Source organism: Hypanus sabinus, chromosome 14 (genome assembly GCF_030144855.1).
Source record: "Hypanus sabinus isolate sHypSab1 chromosome 14, sHypSab1.hap1, whole genome shotgun sequence".
Taxonomy (NCBI): Eukaryota; Metazoa; Chordata; class Chondrichthyes; order Myliobatiformes; family Dasyatidae; genus Hypanus; species Hypanus sabinus.
The window spans coordinates 108,339,548-108,354,719 of record NC_082719.1 but is presented as its reverse complement, the minus strand read 5'-3'; the positions used below and the strand labels follow the sequence as shown (position 1 = coordinate 108,354,719).

Below are 15,172 nucleotides of genomic sequence, written 5' to 3'. Positions count from 1 at the left end.
GACAAGTGGTGTCCCACAAGGATCTGTTCTGGGACCTCTACTTTTTGTGATTTTTATTAACGACCTGGATGTGGGGGTAGAAGGGTGGGTTGGCAAGTTTGCAGACGACACAAAGGTTGGTGGTGTTGTGGATAGTGTAGAGGATTGTCGAAGATTGCAGGGAGACATTGATAGGATGCGGAAGTGGACTGAGAAGTGGCAGATGGAGTTCAACCCAGAGAAGTGTGTGGAGGTACACTTTGAAAGGACAAACTCCAAGGCAGAGTACAAAGTAAATGGCAGGATACTTGGTAGTGAGGAGGAACAGAGGGATCTGGGGGTACATGTCCACAGATCCCTGAAAGTTGCCGCACAGGTAGATAGGGTAGTTAAGAAAGCTTATGGGGTGTTAGCTTTCATAAGTCGAGGGATAGAGTTTAAGAATCGCGATGTAATGATGCAGCTCTATAAAACTCTAGTTAGGCCACACTTGGAGTACTGTGTGCAGTTCTGGTCGCGTCACTATAGGAAGGATGTGGAAGCATTGGAAAGGATACAGGGGGGATTTACCAGGATGCTGCCTGGTTTAGAGAGTATGGATTATGATCAGAGATTAAGGGAGCTAGGGCTTTACTCTTTGGAGAGAAGGAGGATGAGAGGAGACATGATAGGGGTGTACAAGATATTAAGAGGAATAGACAGAGTGGACAGCCAGCGCCTCTTCCCTAGGGCACCACTGCTCAGTACAAGAGGTCATAGGTTTAAGGTAAGGGGAGGGAAGTTCAAGGGGGATATTAGAAGAAGGTTTTTCACTCAGAGAGTGGTTGGTGCGTGGAATGCACTGCCTGAGTCAGTGGTGGAGGCAGAATCACTAGTGAAGTTTAAGAGACTACTAGACAGGTATATGGTGGAATTTAAGGTGGGAGGTTATATGGGAAGCATGGTTTGAGGGTCGGCACAACATTATGGGGCGAAGGGCCTGTAATGTGCTGTACTATTCTATGTTCTATGTTCATTATTTATCCTATTTTGCATACTGGGTGCTTGATGGTCTTGTGTGGTTTTTCATGGATTCTGTTGTGTTTCTTTGTTTTGTGGCTGCCTGCAAGACGATGAATCTCAAGGTTGTACATGGTATACATACTTAGATGATAAATTTAAACTGTGAACTTTCATTTGAAGAATACGTGATTTTTCTAGGGTTCAAAGATGCTGACAAGGAAGATAAAGCTCTGGGACATTAATGCTCACATCACATGTCGACTTTGCAATGGATATTTGATTGATGCTACCACAGTCACAGAGTGCCTACATACCTGTAAGTACCAGAAATATATTGATCACAGCTTAGCTAGATACCTAGTAATGCTTATTTCAGCCATTTTGGGCTTTATAGAGCTATAAAGCTATGCAACACAGTAACAGGTCTTTCAGCCTAACTCTTCTATGCTGACTGAATTGTCCACCTGACCTCGCTCATTTGTCTGTTGTTGACCTTTCCTATCCTGTGTATTAAACATTGTAAGTGTACCCACCTCTATCACTTTCTCTGGCTGCTCATTCCATACATACGCCACCTTTTGTATGGAAAACTTATTCCCCATTTCCATTTTCAATCTTTCACCTCCCACCTTAGTCTGTCAAGTTTTAGTTGATATGCCGAATCTTCACAAACTTCTATAGATGTTCTTGCAGTGGAGAGTATATTGACTGATTGCATCATGGCCTGGTATGGAAACACCAATGTCCTTGAAAGGAAAAGCCTATAAGAAGTAGTAAATACAACACAATCTATCGCAGGTAAAACCCTCCCTAACATTGAGCGCAGCTACTTTGAGGACTACTGCAGGAAAGCAGCATCCATCATCAAGGACCCCCACCACCTAGGCAATGCTCTCTACTCGCTATTGTCATCAGAAAGGAGGTACAGGAGCCTCAGGACCCACACCACCAGGTTCAGGAACAGTTATTACCCCTCAACCATCAGGCTTTTGTCTTTCACTCTGTCATTCACTGTGTATGACCAGCCTGGTTTAACTGACTAAATGCATTACTTTATAATTGTCCAGGTAAAATTCCATTTGCCTTTCCGTGGCACACGTTCCCTGTTGACATAGATCCTGCTATTGTACTGTATCAGTTCGATTGTGAGAATGTGGCGAGTGTGCATGCAATTGCTGCATTTGGTATGTGGGAGGAAACCAGAGCACCTGGAGGAAACCCACGTGATCATGAGGAGAATGTGTAAGCTCCTTACAAGAAACTTTGGTGACATACCAAATCTCCTCAAATGCCTAATGAAGTCGAGCTACTGTTGTTCCTTCTGTTGGGCCCAGGATAATTCCTCTGAGATGTTGACACCCAGGAACTTGAAGCTGCTCATCCTCTCCACTGCTAACGCCTCAATGAGGACTGAAACTTCAGAAAGTTTATGACCCTCAGGAACCTTCCCCCACTGCTGTTGGTTTCACTGCCTTTTACTTCACTTGATTCTACTTGCAGCCTTTTATAAACAAAGGCACAACGTTAGTTAGCTTCCAGTTTTCTGGTACTTCATCCATGGTTAAAGATGGTGCAAATCCTGAAATTTCTTCCCAGCTTCCCAAGTTGTCCAAAGATGTGTTTTGGTCATATCTCAGTGGTCTTAGGGGTCTTTATCCACTTTAATATGCTTTAACTCCTCCTTATTAATGTAGATATCTTCCAGGACATCAGTATTTTCTTCCCTGATCTTCCTAGCTTCCGTAACCTTCTCCAAGGTAAGTACAGACAAATGGTCCCTTTCAGACTGTGTAACGTCCCAGTCCCGTGTGCCAGTCTGTAGAATATGCCGGGTCCGCATACCATTCAGTATAATATCCCCATCCTGTGTACCAGTCTGTATTGTATCCCCGTCCCGTGTACCAGTCTGTATAATAAGACGGTCCTGTGTATCAGTCTGTATAATATGCCAGTCTCAAGTACCAGTCAGTATAACGTCCCCGTCCTGTGTACCAGTCTGTATAATATGACGGTCCCATGTACCAGTCTGTATAATATCCCCATCCCGTGTATCAGTTTGTATAATATCCCTGTCCCCTGTATCAGTCTGTATAATATCCCCGTCCTGTGTAACAATCTGTATAATATCCCCATCCCATGTCACATTCTGTATAATATCCCTGTCCCGTGCATCAGTCTGTATAATATCCCCGTCCTGTGTACCAGTCTGTATAACATCCCAGTCCTGTGTATCAGTTTGTATAATGCTCCAGCCCCATTTCCCAGTCTGTGTTGGTGGTGAAGTTCTTGATGGTGCAGAACCAATTTGCCTCTTCCACTGGCTACATGCAAGCATTTGAATGTTCGGCATGAAGAAAACTGGGATTATCATGGAGGCACAGGGTCCCTCATAGTGGTGGTGAGGAAGGAGAATGGGAAGGTATAAACGTGTGTCTCTGACCAGTAGACTGTTCCACGGTTTGAGGATGTGCTGGCCTGCCTGACTGAAACGGAATGGTTCAGTGTGTTGGACCTAAGGAGTGGGTATTTTCAGAAACCCATGAGTGAAGCTGCTAAAGAGAAGGTGTCATTCATCTGTCACTTGGATTCTTCCAGTTTGAGAGAATGCTGCAGGACATACCAGGAGCAACCGCTACTTTCCAATATGTCACGGAGAACACTGTTGGGGACATGAACTTGTTCGAGGTGCTGGTGTACCTGGATGATCTCATAGTGTTCAGGTCCACCCTGGAAGAGCGTGAGACAAGGCTCCTGAAGGAAGGTGTTTGGCTGCCTGAAAGCTGAAGGGTTAAAAATATTACTGGACAAGTGCCAGTTCTGCAAGACATCTGTCAAGTACATTTGGCACATCGTCTCATCAGATGGAGTAGCTGTGGATCTGTCCAAGACAGAGGTGGTGACCACATGGCCAAATCCAAGCATGTGAGTTCTGTACACTTGTTTCTTGGATTCTGTGGGTACTTCTGGAGATTTGTGAAGCTCTACTCCAAAGTAAGCTACCCTTTGAATCAGCTTCTGTGCAGTTACCCTCCATTGGAGAAGGAAGAGAGAAAGGGAGGAGGACAAAAGGAGAAGATGGTAAAGTTTATCTTAGCCCTTCCGAGCCTTTCAGAGTAAGATGGTATGCAAACTATGAAGAGGCCTTCCAGTTGCTGAAGGAGCTGTTGACTAAAGCACCTCTGTTGGACATTGCAAGCTCCAGTTGCTGTATGTACTGCTCGCAGATGCCAGCTGTGAGGGTTAGAAGGAGTTCTATATCAGGATCAGGGTTGAAACCTGTCACTTTTGTCAGCTAGAGTCTGTCACCCTCTAAGCACAATTACCCCATGCACAACCTATTGATATCAATGGATCTGGGGTTAAAAGGGTAAACAGCTTTAAGTTTCTCAGCATCAACATCACCAAGGACCTTGTGGTCTGTACACACCAGTTGTGCGGTGAAAAAGGTTCATACTGTTGATTTAGTTCGGTATGGGCCCCTAAATCCTAAGAACTTTCTACAGGGGCACAATTGCGAGCATCCTGACTGGCTGCATCACTGCTTGGTATGGGACCTGTACTTCCCTCAGTCGCAGGATTCTGTAGAGAGTGGTGTGGACAGCCCAGCACATCTGTAGATGTGAACTTCCCATGATTCAGGACGTTTACAAAGACAAGTATGAGAAAAGGGCCCAAAGAATCATTGGGTACCCCAGTCATCCCAACCACAACCTGTTCCAGGTGCTACCATCTGGGAAATGGTATTGTAGCATAAAAGCCAGGACCAACAGGCTTTGGGACAGCTTCTTCCACTAGGCCATCAGACTGATTAACTCGCGCTGATTTGAGTGTTTTCTATGTTACATTGACTTCTATTTATTATAAATTATTATGAACTACTATGATTGCACATTGTACATATAGACAGAGACGTAACGTAAAGATTTTTACTCGTCATGTATGTGAAGGATGTATGAAATAAAGTTCAATTCAATGTGCCAGTTTTCTACCATGGGGAAGTCAGAGGCAAGGCTGTAGCAGGATAGAGCTGTGGATCATCTGGGAGTTTCTGGTTGCGCCATTGCACAAGCTTACTGTAACTTGACTGCTCTGAATACGAAACAGCTGCCCGTGTTGAGTTCTGGAAAAGTGGCAGCAGCTCAGTGAGATGACCCTTGTGTAGGCACTGTTTGGTCAGCTTTGTGGAAGGGAATTTTACCAAGTTGAAAAGATGAAACACCCTGCCATACCTCTACCTCTAAGAGAACGGAAAACACTGGATTTGAGGAACCAGCTTCTATATAACATCACGTCTCCTCCAGACATGCCTCACCATTCCCAGTTGGTTCTACCTGAGAAGCATCGGAGGATTGTGTTGAAGTCACTTCACGATGATTCATGTCATTTGAGGATTTGACAAGACCTATGGATTGGAGAGGTTCTACTGGCCCTGAATGAAGCCTGAGATTGAAGAGTACTGTAAGTCGTGCATTCAACGTTGTCAGAAACCTGAGGTCGAAGAGTACTATAAGTCGTGCATTTGACATATTTGGAGCAAGACATTGCCCATTTTCAGAGTGCGGGGCCACGTGATCTAGTATGTATGGATTTCCTCTCTGTGGAACCTGATTCCAGCAGCTTTGTGATTGGCTTGTTTATTACTGATAACTACACCAGATAATGCTGAAGCCTTCCCTACAAAGGATCAGAGGGCATCCACCTTGGCAAGAGTATTTAATTCTTTATAGCCTTTCAAGAGGGATACACAGCAATCAGGGAAGGGATTTTGAGAGTAGGCTTGTACATGAGTTACTGGGCATGCCTGGAGTCAAGTAGTCGAGGACTATGCCTTATTTCCCTCAGGATGTTCCTCAGCCTGAGAGGTTCAACCGGACATTGCTAGACTGCTCGGAACTCTGGGTATCAGTTCAAAGAACAAATGGAGTCAGCATATTGGGCATCTATAACTGTACACAGAATGAAGCTACTGGATACTCGCCATACTCTTTGATGTTTGGGTACGGAGCAAGATTGTCTGTAGACCTCTGTTTTTTGGCTGGAGGAGAAAACCTATCTTAAGTTTGTGTCTGACATGAGGAAAGAATTGCAAAAGGCTTATGAAGTAGCAGAGGTCTCTGCTATGAAGCAGAATCAAGGAAGCGAGAGGAGATACGATCAAAAGATTAGGTTCTCCCAACTGATGCCTGATATGGAGTTCCAATAAGGAATTTGGGGCCAGCAGAGAAGCATAAGTTGGCTGACTGCTAGGTGGTTACCCCTAAAGTAGTGAAGAGTCAGATGCCGAATGTGCCAGTTTTCTGGGTGAAGCCAGAAGACAGGAATTGGCCTGTCAAAATTCTCCTTCAGAACCACCTTTTTGCTCTAGGACAGGAGGTACGTGTTGACCCAGAGCCTGACGTGGACCCTACACCTAGTAAGAGGACTCTGTGCCGAAGTGAGAGAACAGAAAGGTAGTCAATGGAGAGACCTGAAAGGGACCTAACCACTGAATGCTGTACAGGCTTGGAGGAAATGGGGGTGTGGTATATGTTACCTTATGCAAACTCCCCAATGATTGATGAAGAGATTCCCAAACCTCCTCTTGGGTTACTATTAAAGATGAGGTGTTGTGATGTTCTGATTAAGAGTGTCTTGTCATCCAATCAGGATGGTGGAATTGGGAGAAAGTTCTAGAGAAGACTGGGCAAAGGGGATTTTATGATGGACTCTAGGGTGTGTCGAGGTCTTTTCAGTGGGAGATAGAGAGAGAAGAAGCTCGAGGGGACCTGCTGTAGAATTCGATCTAACAGGAGTGCAGGATTCCATGGAGTCTAAAAGGGGAAATCCTACTGGTGATCAGTGAATAGGAGTTAGCTCATCGGACACTTCAGCTTTTGGATGTTTTGAGTTCCAACTTGTGCACCTTTGACTTTTTTTTTTGGTTTACCCCCCTTTTTTCTTTGTTTAATAATGGTTTGGTTAAGTTAACATTCATAAATATACTTTAATTGTATGTAGTGTGTTATCTGTTATATCTTGACTGCAACATCATACCACCCAATCACTAATTGCACCATGAGTTTGTCCACCTTATTCCAGATGCTATGTGCATTTAAATACAGCACCTTCATAATTCATTCTCCTTATGAATTTTGCCTCTGGTACAACTTAACTCTGCTCTGTCTGCATTTGTACCCAATCCATGGTACATACTGTTGTCCCATGTGCCAGGCTGTATAATGTCCCCACGTGCTGGACTACGTGATATCTCAGTCTCGTACCAGTCTGTATAATATCCAAGTTCCATGTGCCAGTCTGTGCTGCACTTGCTTGTAGAGGTTTGTATTAAAGTCAATGAGGAAATGAGTTTTTAGAGAGCGGTGCTGTACAGTGATGCGCGAGCCATAATGTACAGTGCCACAGTACTGTCACATCAGACTAGTTTGAACCCTCCTGAGCAGCAGTAACAAAGCTTTCCATTAGGATGTTGGTTTCCCTGTAGTTAAAATACAGCCTGTCCCTATTGTACAGGTCCCAGCCTACTTGCTGGAGAGTCCAAAGATCCATCTACCTAAAGCCCTCCTCAGCCATGCAGTTAACTGTAGTGTCTTCCTATTTTCCATCTCTATTCCAACATGCTGGTGAACTTTTTTCAACACAAATCTTTGCTTTAATGTTAAACCTTTTGTCTTCTGTTTAACACACTAAATGCTGGAGGAATTCAGCACTTCGTGTGTGTTGCTTGGATTTCCAGCATCTGCAGATTCTCCTTTGTTTGCCTTCTGTTTAAATTGGCTTTTACTTCATCACTGAAGGTGCTTCCGACCTGTGGAGTTTGCTTCCATTTCTAAATCAAGCCAGCAGATGGAGCTGTTAGGCTATGTTACTCTGTCGCAGTTAGTATGTCTGCTAAAGTGTTATGTTTGTTTTGGACAAGTTACATACATTGGATGTCAGAGTCACAGAGAAGTACAGCACAGAAACAGGCCCTATGTCCCATCTAGTCCATGCCAAAATAATTTTATCTGACTACTTCCAATGACCTGCGTCTGGACATTAGCCCTTCACATACCTATTATCAATGTAGCCATCCAATCTTCACTTCAATGTTGAAATTGAGATCACATGCACCAATTATGCTGGCAGCTCATTCAACACACTCACGCTCCTCGGAATGAAGAAGTTTCCCCTCATTTTCCCCTGAATCGTTTCACCTTTCACCCTTAAGCTGTAACCTGTGGTTGTAGTCTCACACAACCTTAATGGAAAAAGCCTGCTTGCATTTACCTGATATATACTCCTCATAATTTTGCATACCTCTATCAAATCTCCTCTCAATCTTTTATATTCTAAGTAATAAAGTCCTAACCTATTCAATCTTTCCTTATAACTCAGGTTTTCCACACCCAGCAATATTCTTATAAATTTTCACTGTACTCCTTCAACCTTATTTGCATCTTGACTTCAGGGACGTGACCAAAACGGCACACAATACTCCAAATTAGGCCTCATCCACGACTTATACAACTTCAATATGCCATCCCATCTCTTGTACGCAATACATTGATTTATGAAAGCTTTCTTTACAACCCCATGCACCTGTATGAGTTATGTACCTGTATTCCCAGTTACCTTTGTTCTACCACACACCTAAGTGCCCTACCATTCACTATGTAAGATGTAAACTAGTTGGTACTATCAAAGTACTAAAGCTCGCACTTGACTGCATTGAATTCTACCTGCCGTTTTTCAGCCCATTTTTCCAGCTGATCCAGATTCCTGTACAAGGCGTGATAGCCTCCTCACTGTCAACTACACCCCTAAGTTTGGTGTCATCCATAAATTTGCTGATCCAGTTAATGACATTATCTTCCAGATCATTGATATTGATCACAAACGACAAAGGACCTAGTGCCGATCCATGCGGCATACCACTTGTCACAGGCCTCCATTTTGAGAGGCAACCCTCTATGGACTCTCTCTGGCTTCTCCCACAAAGAAGATGTTCAATCCAATTTACTACCTCAATCTCAACACTGACATGACCAGCCTTCCATGCGGGACCTTGTCAAATGCCTTGCTAAAGTCCGCGCAATGGCATCCACTCCCTTGTCAAATGCCTTACTAATGTCCACGTAGACGGCATTCACTGCCTTGTCAAATGCATTACTGAAGTCCACATAGACATAGGAATAGAAAATAGCTGCAAGAGTAGGCCATTCAGCCCTTCGAGCCTGTATTGCCATTCAGTATGATTATGGCTGATAATCCAACTCAGAACCCTGTACCTGCTTTCTCGCCATACCCCCGATCCCTTTAGCCACAAGGGCCATCTCGAACTTCCTCTTAAATATAGCCAATGAGCTGGCCTCAACTGTTTCCTGTGGCAGAGAATTCCACAGATTCACCACTCTCTGTGTGAAGAAGTTTTTACTCATCTCAGTCCTAAAAGGCTTCCCCTTTATCCTTGTGACCCCTCGTTCTGGACTCCCCTAACATCAGAAACAATCTTCCTGCATCTAGCCTGTCCAATCCCTTTAGAATTTTATACATTTCAATAAGATCCCCCCTCAATCTTCTAAATTCCAGAGAGTATAAGCCTAGCCAATCCAGTCTTTCTTCATATGAAAGTCCTGCCATCCCAGGAATCAATCTGGTGAACCTTCTTTGTACTCCCTCTATGGCAAGAATGTCTTTCCTCAGAATAGGGGACCAAAACTGCACACAATACTCCAGGTGTGGTCTCACCAAGGCCTTGTACAACTGCAGTAGAACCTCCCTGCTCCTGTACTCAAATCCTCTTGCTATGAATGCCAACATACCATTTGCCTTTTTCACCGCCTGCTGTACCTGCATGCCCACCTTCAATGACTGGTGTACAATGACACCCAGGTCTCGTTGCACCTCCCCTTTTCCTAATCGGCCACCATTCAGATAATAATCTGTTTTCCTGTTCTTGCAACCAAAGTGGATAACCTCACATTTATCCACATTAAATTGCATCTGCCATGAATTTGCCCACTCACCTAACCTATCCAAGTCACCCTGCATCCTCTTAGCATCCTCCTCACAGCTAACACTGCCGCCCAGCTTTGTGTCATCTGCAAACTTGGAGATGCTGCATTTAATTCTCTCGTCTAAATCATTAATATATATTGTAAACAATTGAGGTCCCAGCACTGAGCCTTGCGGTACCCCACTAGTCACTGCCTGCCATTCTGAAAAGCTCCCGTTTACTCCCACTCTTTGCTTCCTGTCTGCCAACCAATTCTCTATCCACATCAATAACATACCCCCAATACCATGTGCTTTAAGTTTGCACACCAATCTCCTGTGTGAGACCTTGCCAAAAGCCTTTTGAAAATCTAAATATACCACATCTACTGGTTCTCCCCATCCACTCTACTAGTTACATCCTCAAAAAATTCTATAAGATTCGTCAGACATAATTTTCCTTTCACAAATCCATGCTGACTTTGTCCGATGATTTCATTGCTTTCCAAATGTGCTGTTATCACATCTTTGATAACTGACTGTAGCATTTTCCCCACCACCGGTCTATAATTCCCCAGTTTCTTTCTCCTTCCTTTTTTAAAAAGTGGGGTTACATGAGCCACCCTCCAATCCTCAAGAACTAATCCAGAATCTAAAGAGTTTTGAAAAATTAGCACTAATGCATCCACTATTTCTTGGGCTACTTCCTTAAGCACTCTGGGCTGCAGACCATCTCGCCCTGGGGATTTATCTGCCTTTAATCCCTTTAATTTACCTAATACCACTTCCCTACTAACATGTATTTCCCTCAGTTCCTCCATCTCATTAGACCTTTGGTCCCCTACTATTTCCGGAAGATTATTTATGTCCTCCTTAGTGAAGACATAGTGAGCCAAAGTAGTTATTCAGTTGGTCTGCCATGTCCTTGTTCCCCATGATCAATTCACCTGTTTCTGACTGTAAGGGACCTGCATTTGTCTTAACCAATCTTTTTCTTTTCACTTATCTATAAAAGCTTTTACAGTCAGTTTTTATGTTCCCTGCCAGCTTTCTCTCATAATGTTTTTTCCCTTTCCTAATTAAGCCCTTTGTCCTCCTCTGCTGGACTCTGAATTTCTCCCAGTCCTCAGGTGTACCACTTTTTCTGGCTAATTTATATGTTTCTTCTTTGGACTTGATACTATCCCTAATTTCCCTTGTCAGCCATGGGTGCACTACCTTCCCTCGTTTATTCTTTTGCCAAACTGGGATGAGCAATTGTTGTAGTTCATTCATGTGTTCTTTAAATGCTTTTACCATTGCATATCCACCGTCAACCCTTTAAGTATCATTTGCCAGTCTATCTTAGCTAATTCACGTCTCATACCTTCAAAGTCACTCTTCTTTAAGTTCAGAACCTTTGTTTCTGAATTAACTATGTCACTTTCCATCTTTATTGAAGAATTCCACCATATTATGGTCACTTACCCAAGGGGCCTCGCACGACAAGATTGCTAACTAACCCTTCCTCATTGCTCAATACCCAATCTAGAATGGCTTGCTCTCTAGTTGGTTCCTTGACATGTTGGTTCAGAAAACCATCCCGCATACATACCAAGAAATCCTGTTCTTCAGCACCCTTACCAATTTGGTTCATCCAATCTATAGGTAGATTGAAGTCACCCATTATAACTACTGTTCCTTTATTGCACTCATTTCTAATTTCCTGTTGGCCTGTACACAACTCCCACCAGTGTTTTCTGCCCTGTAGTGTTATGCAGCTCTACCCATATCGATTCCACATCCTCCATGCTAATGTCCTTCCTTTCTATTGCTTTAATCTCCTCTCTAACCAGCTACTCTACCCCACTTCCTTTTCTTTCATGTCTATCCCTCCTGAATATTGAATATCCTGGATGTTGAGCTCCCATCCTTGGTCACAATGGAGCCATATCTCTGTGATCCAAACTATATCATATTCATTAATAACTATCTGCATATTCATTTCAGCCACCTTGTTACGAGTGCTCCTTGCATTGATACACAATGCCTTCAGGCTTGTTTTTACAACACTCTTAGCCCTTATACAGTTGTGTTGAAAAGTAGCCCGTTTTGCTTTTTGCCCTGGATTTGCCTGTCTGCCACTTTTACTTTTCACCTTACTGCTTTTTGCTTCTACCCTCATTTTACACCCCTCTGTCTCTCTGCACTTGTTCCCATCCACTGGACAGCATCCACTGCCTTGTCAAATGCCATACTAAAGTCCACGTAATCGCATCAACTGCCTTGTCAAATGCCATACTAAAGACCACGTAATGGCATCCACTGACTTGCCATCATCCCCTTTCCTGGTGTCAAGTACCCCGTGACTGGGTTAAAGAACCTGCAGAAATGGAAACCACATTGGAGTCTGGTATTGATATAAACTAATAGTGTTTATTAGTAACTAAGCAATACAGTAATATCAATGCAAATATAATAAACAGGATTGCAATTATATATAGTTTTGGAGCAAAACTAGGCTCTTTCAAAACCAGGGGTAAATGGGTACAGTCTTATGATGATGAAGAGAGTTCAGTTCTTTTTGAGGTAGTTGGTTGAGTAACGGAGAGAGAGAGAGAGAGAGGTGAGAGGTGATGCTGTCGGTCTTCCCATTGTCACTGACTATGACAGGCATGGGCAAACTACGGCCCATTAAGCTTTTTAATCCGGCCCGCAGAACTTGATGAAATTATATTAATAAACCTTGTTAACGTTTTTTCCCCGCAATTCTGGCGTGCGTTTTCCCAATAGATGATGCACTCTATATACATTGACCTTTGTTGAGGTGCAGCGTATTACTCCACATTTGCGCTTTACTCTTTGTTCGGCTCGACCTATTTGTGTGAACAGGCGTTCAGCGTCATGAACATCAACAAAGCCAGACACCGATCCAAGTTAACTGACCAACACCTCAGATCCATCCTGAGAATCGCCACAACAAAACTAAATCCGGACTTTGATGTGCTGGCTAAAAAGGGAGACCAACAACACTGTTCCCACTGAAATTAAAAATAAGTTTCTTCGTTGTGTTAAGTAAAAAATGCATTTGAAAATATTTTTTTCAATAAGCCTTACATGTTACATGTCATTTCTGTTAAGTGATGGACATGAGTAGTGCGCAGGTGCACGTACGTTCTCAAAATAAAAAATGCGCTCCAGATCAAATAACACGCTCCGCATACTGGCGCGCTGTCATTGTTCTTTCTTTGTGCTGGTCGTTGTTGAGTTTTGGCACAGGGGACAATTGAATAAGAAGGAGCAGGACAAGTAGACCTGCATCTCCTACTGTTTTTGAAATAAAGACAGTCAGGAGGAAAGTGATGATGATAATATCTTGAAGGATAACAGAATTTTCAGTGCTTTAAAATAATAACTGTTACTATTAAAAAAGCTGTATTTTATTCATTTAATTTTCAGTGTTTTAAAAGTCATTTCAATAAATAGCTAAATACCATGGGACTTCAAAGACAGATATTTTGTTGTAATGCATTTGTTCATTTTCAATTGAAATTAAAGCACATGTTTTCTACATATCCCATGATATTTTATTTTCTCTTATGAGGTGTATTACCAAAACACTCCGTCCATCTGCTCCTGGTCCGGCCCCCCTGTCAAATTTTAGAACCCTTTGTGGCCCACAAGTCAAAAAGTTTGCCCACCCCTGGACTATGACCATGTTACATATGACCATTCTTCAGTGGTGGAATTATCACCCAGGCCAGGATGGACACAAAAAATTCCCCACCTGTCACACCTTTTCACACTGTGAGCCACTGATCGATTTCCCCGAATCGATCCTCCAAAACCCCACCTTCTTGTGGGTGCAACAAAGCTTGTTCAGTGTCCGAACTGTGTGTTTCGTGGTGTGTCTGTCTGTGTAACAGTGGACCTGGTTTTTTATCTCCACATGTTGGACATCAGCTGTCCATCAACCTGCTCCGCCCTCTTTCTGCAGGAACTTTTGCAAGCAGGCAGGTGACCTCGGGGAAAGGTAGACAAGCTGGTAGAGAAACCATAATATCAATCCTTAGAGCAGTTTCTATCTGTCTGTCTGTCTCTCTCTCTCTCTCTCTCTCTCTCTCTCTCTCTCTCTCTCTCTCTCACTCACTCACTCACTCTCACTCTCACACACACACACACACACACACACACTCACACACACACACACACACACACACACACACACACACACACACACTCACACACACACACACACACACACACACACACACACACACACACACACACACACACACCCCTCCCCCCCAGATGCCTTCCCCCCCCCTCTCTCTTAATAGCAGCACAGTTCATAGGGTCAATTCTGGACCCCGTTCCAAACTAGGATTACCCGTAACACCTGGTAACTTCCTCAAAAAACTCTTAACATTGGTTATACGTGACCTGCCATGCTAACTATCTTTAATCAGTCCACATTTATCCAAATACTCATATATCTGGTCCTTTAGAATACCTCCTAATAACTTTCCCACGACTAATGTCAGACTCACCGGCCTATAATTTTCTTGCTTTATGTTTGGAGCATTTTAAACAGCATAGCAACATTGGCTATCCTTCAATCCATTCCTATCTCTAAAGATGTTTTAAATATCTCTGCTGGGACCCGACAATTTCTGCACTTGCCTCCCGTCGGGTCCAAGGGAACACTGGGCACTGGTGCCCAATTTTTGGAGGAGCCAACCTCTGAGGCATTACGCCTTCCCTCCTCTGTAATCTGTACAGGGTCTATGAATTTGATGCCGCTTTGCCTCGCTTGAATAGGCTCTGTATCCATCTCCCAAGTCAATAGAGATGCAAAGACTACATTAAGATCTCCCCATTTGTTTTGGCTCTACACAGATCTTCCAGAGAACCAATTTTGTTCTTCGCAGTCCTTTTGCTGTAGAATCCCTTGGGATACTCCTTCACTTTGTTTGATAGAGCAACTTCATGCCATCTTTTAGCCTTCCTGATTCCTTTCTTAAGTGTTCTCTTGCATTTCTTGTACTCCACAAGCACCTTATTTGTTCCTACTTCCCTATACTTACAATGCACCTCCTTTTTTCACTTAACAAGGGCCTCAATATCACATGAATGCCAAGGTTCCCTACACTTGTTATCTTTATATTTTATTCTGACAGGCACATACAAGTTTTGTACTCTCAAAATTTCATTTTTGAAAGCCTCGCATTTACAAAGT

General features: G+C 43.3%; 1 protein-coding gene across 3 annotated transcripts in view; it reads left to right on the top strand.

Annotated features, from left to right (window-relative positions):
- Positions 1-15,172, top strand: part of LOC132405063 (polycomb group RING finger protein 3) — a 166,090-nt gene that overhangs the window by 36,540 nt on the left and 114,378 nt on the right. For all 3 annotated transcript variants that reach the window (XM_059989797.1, XM_059989795.1, XM_059989796.1), the window contains exon 3: positions 1,180-1,297. In XM_059989797.1, coding sequence (XP_059845780.1) covers positions 1,180-1,297 — 118 coding nt within the window. The remainder of the gene's footprint in view (positions 1-1,179; positions 1,298-15,172) is intronic.